Source organism: Haliotis rubra, unplaced genomic scaffold, assembly GCF_003918875.1.
Source record: "Haliotis rubra isolate DU_JTF1 unplaced genomic scaffold, ASM391887v1 Scf44, whole genome shotgun sequence".
Classification (NCBI taxonomy): domain Eukaryota; kingdom Metazoa; phylum Mollusca; class Gastropoda; order Lepetellida; family Haliotidae; genus Haliotis; species Haliotis rubra.
The window spans coordinates 3,386,653-3,396,212 of record NW_025767124.1 but is presented as its reverse complement, the minus strand read 5'-3'; the positions used below and the strand labels follow the sequence as shown (position 1 = coordinate 3,396,212).

Sequence of the window (9,560 nt, the reverse complement as noted above, 5' to 3'; positions counted from 1 at the left end):
CAAATAGTTTGATTAGGGTGCAAAAATAGGTTTTGAATCATTTGAATTGGTTAAATTAGTCCCATTCATTAAATGAATCATGGTGAGTATTACTTATATAAATTTATTCATGCAAACCAGAGCACTGTGAAAACATTTCATCCATACCATTTCAATATCCACTGTTAACTAGGTGTGACAGTGTTATCCTACCTGAGGACAGGTATCCTCTGACAAGTCAGCCTGGAGGACAGACTCTGGCAGCCACATGGCAGACCGACACTGGGGGTATCCCATACAGCCAATGTAAAACCTTCATTAAAAAATACATTAAAAAAAGTTATTTATGTTTTTGTTTGTTGTTTAATGCCGCAGTCTGTAATACGGTGTTAGTCAGTAAATAATCGAGACTGGACAAGACAATCCAGTGATCAACAGCATGAGCATCGACCTACGTAACCATGATAGTGACTTAATGATTTGATCGTCACGATATGGCTGAGATATTGCTGATGTGACGTTAAATATTAACTCACTCACTCACTTAATGATTTGACAGTCAATAGTGACTTATAGAACGAGAATGTGGCTTAATGAAGCAGTAAACATCAAACAATAATGCAAGTAATCACCCTTGTCATGGTACAATGCTGAGTTGAAACGAGCATCATGTCAGTAACTAATTACACATGTTAAAGGATTCAATCTTGTCTCACAATCTCAAGAAACTGGAGCACGTCAGAGATTTCCATCGAAACTAGAAGGGCTGAATTGTTGTAACAGTGTCAATGATTATGGAACCGAATATTCCAGGGTTTCAACCTGATTCCTACACCTGTCCTGGACACCATCACAGGATGAGGCTCTTAGGTTGTTGTTTTAACATCACTGATTATGTGCTAGAAGAAATGATTAACATTCTGCACTTGAATTGTTTGTCAATGGGTGAATAGTCTCATTGTGTTAAAAAGTCAGTGAGTGAGTGACGACGGTTTTACGCCGCTTTTAGCAATATTCCAGCAATATCACGGCGGGGGACACCAGAAATGGGCTTCACACAATGTGCCCATGTGGGGATTCTAACCCGGGTCTTCGGCGTGACGAGCCAACGCTTTAACCACAAGGCTACCCCAGCGCGCCCCATTGTGTTAAAGAAGTGTAAAATGGCCCATCTGCATAAAGCTAACTTCGATGCAATGATTGTACCTGTTTAACATAGACTTCCTGTAGTTGTGGCATTGCCTTCACATTGTGCAAGTGGGCCTAGGTCTAGACATTGTAAATAGTGACCTGTTTGAAATGGAGACACTGAATCTGTGTAAATCAGTTTAACTGCTATGGCTTATCTCACCTGGAAATCAGTTAAAAGCGACTGCTTCGTTATGACTGTCGTAAATCTACGTTAAAGTACGGGAGTTACAAACGTCCCGGCGCTACAAACACTTTGAAGAATGGTGCAGAGAAAAACTATTCAAATGAACCTTGCTCGGCGGGTGGTGGGGTAGCCTTGTGCCTAAATCATTCGCTCGACATGCCAAAGACTTGGTTTCAGTTCCCCACATGGGTATAATACGTGAAGCCCATTTCTGGTCCTGTGATATTGCTGGCATATTGCTAAAAGCGACATAAATCTAAACTCATTCACACTCACTCAACTTGATAGGATGTGCCAGAGCCTGGTCTTATATACTTCTTTAGCCCTCGACAGACAGAACTGGGTCTCCAAACAGCAGAATTAATATCCATGACCCTGACTCCCCACTCACCCTTTTCCATCTTTCTTCACCTTCAGGGCCATGTCCTGACCACACTGTGGACATCTGCGGACAACAGCGGGACCAGCAATGTCTGTAACTGAAAGCAATACATTCTGTCAATGTATTACAAAACTAGACCCTCCACTTGTCAGGCACGATAAATTTAGTCTCCATATCTGAGATGTATAATTGATATCGAATAGACACTTTACAATTAAATTTGTTTATTATAAAACATTATTCATCAACTTTGGACTTGGCAACTTAGGATTTCACCTTTGGTAGCAACTACTAGGAAACAAATTTATTCATACTTTGTAAACTTAAGCTAGACTTCCTACACACCCAAATCATATTTCCTTCAGAAGATTTTTGAAGAGCCTAAGGCAGCAAAAACGAACGTGTGGCCCAAACAACTCAGTATGTAAGAATCTCCACAATCATCCTACCTACCTTCAGCTCCTGTGAGAGCATGAGCCTGTCCAAAGTACTGTGACAGAGCCTCGTCCAGCTTCAAGGCCTGACAATAACATCATTATGCATGAATGCTAGACTAAAAAGGAACTTATCAGATTTGAAAATCTGTAATTTGAAAACATAACTAGCTAAAAACAAAACAGACATTTAGCTCATTGACATTAGTGAAAAAGGAACAATTACAAGTATTGTTAGTAATTGTTAGTAAACATTCCCTCTGGATTATGGTTGCCTTATTTCTGTGGTTACCACAGACACATACAGAAAAATGGAAAAGAAAAAACTATCCCTAAGTCATAGTTTCCCTGGTAGTATGCCTTTCCCCTAACGGAATTAAAATTATTAACTATTTCGCAATGTTATAGAAAACAAAAACGGGTCCACATCAAAGTTGTCAAAGAGCAAAGTAACGATGTTCCGAGGAAATAATTAAACAAATTGAATAAACTAAAGAATAAAATCAAGAACAGTACTCATAACAGTTGTCAAAGGTACATCATAAGTTATTATTTTCCATCTTTTTGAGTGTGATCATGAAATGTAAGCCAAATAACATTTCGGCTTTCGTCGCCTCGAACTTCACGCTTGCACACGATGTTTAATTCTAAAATATATGCTTGAAGCATTTTTGTCACAGGTCATAACCAAGCACGATACGACAACTAAGTTCCTTAAGGTGGTGATTTTGTGTGTAACCCGTTCAGAATAGGATGATTTTACCCAGAAACTTTCGTCTAAATCTAAAGTTTTCGTTTACGAGGATGGTATCCATTGCTGTAATAATATTGGTTGCCTTAGCTCACATGCATGATTTTGACCAATGATGAGCCTTATAGAAGACATTTGTAACTACTCGTGCCATTCCGGCAAGCCGGATGGCGACTCGTACCTCTCTCGTGGCCATGTTCACGACTAGTCTATGAATAAGAAAAGCAAGATTTATGGATGTCATCTTCTTTATTGTGGACAACACGATGTTTTGGAGTGTATGCTTGCTCCTTCATATATATCTTATAATTTTCGTAAAAAATGAAAATATAGAAGAAAAAGGTAAGGGGAAAAAAATCGCTGTATTTTTTGCTTCCTTCGTGGTTTATCTAGACAATATAATGTGTAAACTTACATTTTCATTAAAACATGTAATTTTTTGAGTAAAATTGATATTTTATACTTATCCTGACTCATGCTCTTTTGCTTGTCTTCTTCTTCTTGCGAACATAGTGGAACACTTGTATCTCCTTAATTGAAGCTCCCTTCAATGTAAAATCACTAATTGGTACTCACCACGAGTTGCCTCCCTTGCCCTTTTGGCGGGAACAGGTGTCGCCACCCTCTGGCCTCATGCTTCACTCTCTCCTGATTTTGCGAGCCCAACACTTGAATTTACAGGGAAATCCAAAGTGTTATGTGGGGAGGATGGGAGGGCTAACCTCATGAGTCAGGATAAGTATAAAATATCAATTTTACTCAAAAATTACATATTTTTCCTTATCCTGACTCATGCTCTTTTGTAGTAGAATCCTCTGAGGAAGCGGAGGTGGGCAAAACAGAATACTTTGGATTTATAGAATTAGTGATTTAAATAGATGTAACTGTAATAACCCCTCACGGGGAACTTCATAAAGGCATAGACTTAGGATAATTCCTCTATTATAAGCCATAGGTTATAATGCCATACTGGGGTATTTACATTATGATATACTGAGATATTATAAACAACAATATCAAAGCGACTCTGATAGAGAAGCTATACCATTGAACATATATACATACTGCTAGAACTCCGTAGAGTTATAAGCTAGATAATGCATGTAACAATTATGCATATTAATCTCGTAAGACTACGTGTTAACGTTTACGAGGGACTGTCAACTGCTGTGCGAGGACCAAGGGACCGAAATGGTGAATGCCTGAGACGTCCTCGGTGGTGATATCTCTCAGGTAGTGATTAGCAAACACCATGTTAGATTTCCAAAAGCATCCTTCCATAATTGTATTCAAAGAACAGTTACCGTGTAAGGCGAGAGTGGAAGCTAACGCCCTGATTTCATGGGGATTTGATGCTGTTGGAGGGTCCAGTCCTGCTGCCTTGTAGGCGCGAAGTATGACAGTTCTTATCCATATAGATATGGTGGTACGAGAGACTTCTGTCTGAGTTGTTGCCGACAAGGGAATGAATAATCGTTTGAGAAATCTTCGCCTTGTTTTGGAACGTCGTAAATAGATTTTGAGAGCTCTGACTGGGCATAGAGATAAGTCCAGTGTATCTTGAGATCCGAGAATGGAGGATAATGCAGGGATATGAAATAACCTGTCTGGTTGACCTGGTAGTTGATTTTTGGCGATGAAATCCCATCTTAATCCCAGGTGTGCTGTGTTTTGATTGTCATCAAACTGTATCCTCTCATAATCTAGTGCGTGAATTTCCGACATCCTGGCTGCTGTGGCTAGAGATAACAGGAAAAGCGTTTTCTGTGAGAGAAGCTCAAAGTTTGTCGATTCCAGTGGTTCATAAGCCTCACTTGTGAGGTGTTGCAACACTATATTCAGATCCCAAGCTGGGGCGTGGAACTTCCGCTTTTGGTCCTCCAATCGGAAAGCCCGTAGTAAGGCCAGTAACTCTGGAGTTCTTGTTAATCTAACACCCGTTCTCATGGTAATGACAGAACTAAGCGCGGCAAGATATGTTGACAATGTCGAGCCTTTTAAATGTTTGTTTTGCCGTAAGTAACACAAATAATCTGCCACTTGTGGATGAGTAGCATCTCTTGCTGTAAATCCCTTATTTACTGCGTAATTCTCAAAACTGTGCCACTTGTCGTCGTACAAGTTACGTGTAGAATAGCGTAAGGCAAGCGTGACCGCTTTTGCCGCCCTGGTAGAATACCCTCTCTTGTTTAAACACATTTTAATACAGTCCATACGTGAAGTTGGAATACTTCTGGGCTTCCGTGCACCTGTTTGGTGTGTGGATGTATTAATAGATTTGAGCGCTTGGGTAGCTCTAGTGTTGGTTGACCGATTTCTTGAATTAGAATGGGAAACCACGTTCTGGCCGGCCAGTAAGGCGCGACCAAAGTGAGTTGGAGGCTCTGTGTTTGTCTGATTTTCTGTAACACTTGAGGTATTATTGCTGGCGGCGGAAACGCGTACGCATTGAGGCCTTCCCAGGATATGCTTAGAGCGTCCGTTGCCCATGCTTGTGGGTCTGGGACTGGTGACACGAATGTCGGTAGCTGATTGTTGAAGCGTGTTGCGAATAGATCTACTAGCGGCGCTCCTATTTGCTTGATTATCTGTGCAAATATTTCTGTATTGAGCATCCATTCTGTCGGTGACGGTTGATGTGGCCGAGAGAGTGCGTCTGCTAGTACATTCTTGGCTCCGGGAATGTGACATGCTCTGACATGTAGGTTTAGATCGTGTATTAGATCGAACAGTTGAAAGCTTAAAGTCAATAGGTTCAGTGATCTTGTTGAACCTTGTTTGTTCACATAGAACGCCACTGTCGAGTTGTCGGTATGAATCATTAAGTGCGCATTCTGTAGAATGTTGCTCCAATGAAGTATGGCGTTGATTACAGCTTTCATCTCTAACATGTTTATATGGAGCTTGCTTTCTTGCTGATTCCATAACCCTGATGCGATCCGGTTGGCGAGATGAGCTCCCCAACCTTGGGCGTGGCGTCTACATATAGATGGGTTTTGAATTCCTGCTCTTCTAAACAAATACCTTCCATAAACATTGACCTCCTGGTCCACCATAGTAGATGAGGTCTGAGGCGTTTGGTAGACTGAATGGTTGTAGGTCGTCGAGATGTGCATTGATGAAGACCTGTAATGGGCGTAACTGTAATCTGCCTGAGACTGTCATGTCTTGGGCTGATGTGAGAGACCCAACACAGCTCTGCCATTGTCGTAGTGGTAGCGGAGAGAGTAGAAACTGTGGAATGGTCTGTTGGATCTTGAGCCAGCGGTCTTCTGGTCTGCTGACGATCTGGTTGTGATTAAGTGATAAATCGAATGCCTAGGAACTGCAGATCTTCGCGATGGTACTAGGTCCGACTTGAAATAAGTTTACTAACCATCCTAGCTGTGTTAGTAGCTTTATGATGTAGTTTAACTGTAGTTTGAGATGCTGTGGATCTTGATCTACTTGTATCCCGTCGTCGAGGTAGAAAGCACTCGCGTAGCCCTAGGCGATGTAGATAGGTGACAATAGGTTTAGTTATCCTCGTGAATAGCCAGGGGCTGATGATATGCGAATGGGAGTACTTTCCATTGGTAATGTAGCCCGTCTAGTGTAAATCTTAGATATTTCCTGGATTAGGGATGTATCGGGATATGTAGATAAAGCGTCTTGCAGATCTATACTGGCCATGTAATCCATGGGGCGAATCAACTGCGTAACTGAGGAAGGTGTATCATCGCGAAACTTTGGTGGTTTTGCGTAGATAATTCCTGTTGAAAAAGCTCATGTTGTAAATGAGTCTGTATTTCTCCTTGGAGTTTTCTTGGGTACTAGGAAAACTGGGGGAGTAGAAGCCTGGTTCGATGTCTACTTGATCTAGTACTTCTATGGCCTGCTTGGTTATGAGTGATGTAACCGCCTCTCTTAACTTTGGTAGTTGTTGTGCCTGTAAATTCGAACTTGTAAGGGTTGACTGTCAGCGGGGCGTGGCCTGTAGTGGGATCACGAAATCCGTGTTGAAGAATGTTGGAGACATAAGGGTCTTTTAACATTCCCCAGTTCTCCCAGTGTAGTTGGAAGTCCACCCACTTGTGGCGGTTGTACTGGAGCGGCTGGGGGTGGAAGACTCCAGTCGTTCGAACCTGTCTTTCAGCGTTTATAGTTGCGGGAACCTCTGGGTGTCCTGCCTCTTCCTGACCCTCCTCTATAGTTGCCATATGGGCGTGAAAGAATCTTTCCCCTGGCTGGCTATCTTCCTATCCGTGCTTTCTGTAGTCGAGAACTTAGATCTCCTGAGTATCTTTGTGAAGTCTGCCTGATGGCGGCTTGCTAAGCGTGTCCATCGACTTGATCATAAGGACTTCTCTGGAGTCCTTAGTGACTTCCTTGGAGACTTTGTCTATTCCTCCGTCAAAGATGTTTGGGGATGACCGCGGGGCTGTATAGAGTGGAGCTGTAAAGTTCTCACCCCAGCTGCAGGAGGCGAGGAGGCCTTGACGGACGAGCTAAGGTCAGTGCTGCTGAGACAGATGTGAGATGATCTGTAAGGAACTGCTGGTCCTTCTTTTGCATCAGTAGGGCCGAGTAGATCATCCTATCATCTTCAGAGGTTATTATTCTCACGAAATCTGGTGATAAGTGTCTCATTGATGGTTCTAGATCTATTTAGGCCAAAAGAACATGCGTCTCGTCATGTTTTCTATCTGCACCAGCTTGCGATCGTCAATCTTGTAGTTCTTGTTCTTAACATGGCTGATCAGCTTGTAGTTTTCATCGATGTCTTGTGCCTTCAGGAAGGGGTCCATGTTGTCGCGTGGAGAACTTCTTAAGCGTGAAAGTTAGGCAGATGTGGAGTCTGCACTTTCGTAGCTTTAATGAAGGCTGTATCTAGATTATGTGGCACCGCGGCAATCCGGTCGATTCGATCGGAGGTAAGGTGATGGCGTCTGCATCGTCTTCCTTCATCAGGTATGTCTGCGCTGAGTTGCCACTCTTGGGCCGGTGAAGATAAATCTAGGTTGTTTACCATCAATATCTTATCTCAGCGTCTGAGAAGATGATGCCTCCATCATCTTCTGTACCAACATCGGAGATGAGAGGTTGATGCTCTTCTGATGGTGACCTCTGGGCTGCTATCTCTATGTCGGGTGACACTTTCGGGGAGACCTGAGTGTAGACCTGTGTGCCCGACTTGTGTGATGACCTGCGAGGTGATATGCGTGGAGATCGGCGTGGTGAGCGGCGTGGAGATCGTCTAGGTGATCTGCGTCTATGGGAAGACCTAGATCTGCGAGGAGAATGTTGGCGGCCGTGAAGCTCTTGAATAGTCCCTCGGCGTCCTTCTGGGCGATGGCGATCTGTGTGGCGACCTTCGTGCAGCTTCCTCTGCGTCGGACCTGGGGGCGCCTGACTTCCGTGGCGGTTTCCGTGGCGTCTGGTGGTCTGAGTCTGCATCTGAGGGCGAGGCGAGGATGATGGCGATCTCTCCGTCTTCGCGAAGGCCTTAGCGGCGACTGTACATCGTCCTTCGTTGAGGTGGTCTGTGACTTCCTTCGAAGGCTGCTTAAATCGTGGCTGCTTTCGCTGACTGGGGTGCCTCTGGGGTATCGTCTGCGTTGCTTTCGGGCCCTGGGCTGGCTGCTTCCCGACTGTAGTGGCCCTCCATCATGGTCATGATCTGCGCAACAGCTTCGTCTGGGATGGTCTGCGGCGAAGTAGTCGGTGCCCTCTCTCGCGATGACAGCTGCTGACCCCTCAGGAAGTCGTCTGACATCAGTGTAGAGGCATCAGGCTGCATGGCGATCTCTGCTGATGTCACTGTAGCTGTCACGGTTAAACTTCTTGTGGCGTCGTCAGGGATGATGATCGGCTGATCATCGTAGAGAGCCCAGTTCGGCGGCTGGAACAATCTCGGCTGAAAGTTCTTGGCGACCGTAGACTTCCCCTTAGATGTCGGCGCTGCCCTGGGGAGTCGAAGTCTGCGTTGGGAAGGCGTCGTGGCCCTCTTGGACTTTATCTGCGATGGCGGGGCGTCTGGGGAGGCAGGGCGCTTCTTAGTGTTGGCGGACTGCATCCCGCCCATCTTCCGGCCAGTCTCTTGCGAAACACCAGGCGGGGAGGGTCTATCGACAGCAGCTGACTGGAAGGGAATCCGATGTATCGGCCATGTCTAACCCTTGTTTGCGTGACCTATCTGCGGTGCGTCTCCGCGGCCTTAAAGATATTTATGAAAAGCAGAATTGGATAGATTAATGCAGTAACTGCAGCGTGTATCAAAGCGCACAAAGGCGTAGCACAACTAGGGCATAATACATGCGGGTCAGCAATTGAAAAGCGTAAATTGCAAATGGTACAGATTTTCATCAGCGTAAATACTAGCTGAACAATCCGCGAACTCCGCGTGAATAAACGGTAGAAATCACGATTAAATATCAATGCAAATTAATGAAGGATACTAGCTATACCTCTATAGTAACCTATAAGAGGTAATAAACTAAGAAAAACCAAAGGATATAGTGTGTAAGGAGACACAGGCTCTCACATCCTGCTCACTGGTGAAGGGAGAGTGAAGCATGAGGGGCCAGAGGGTGGCGACACCTGTTCCGCCAAAGGGCAAGGGAGGCAACTTCGTGGTGAGTACCAATTAGTGATTTTACA

At 44.2% G+C, this 9,560-nt stretch overlaps 1 protein-coding gene across 1 annotated transcript in view; it reads right to left on the bottom strand.

Annotated features, from left to right (window-relative positions):
* Positions 1-192: 192 nt before the first annotated feature.
* LOC124289410 (DNA topoisomerase 3-alpha-like) overlaps positions 193-9,560 on the bottom strand; it is a gene marked incomplete at its 3' end in the record, with an annotated part of 38,022 nt that continues 28,654 nt past the window's right edge. The window contains 3 exon segments of the mRNA XM_046726031.1: positions 193-292; positions 1,746-1,833; positions 2,190-2,256. Coding sequence (XP_046581987.1) covers positions 193-292; positions 1,746-1,833; positions 2,190-2,256 — 255 coding nt within the window.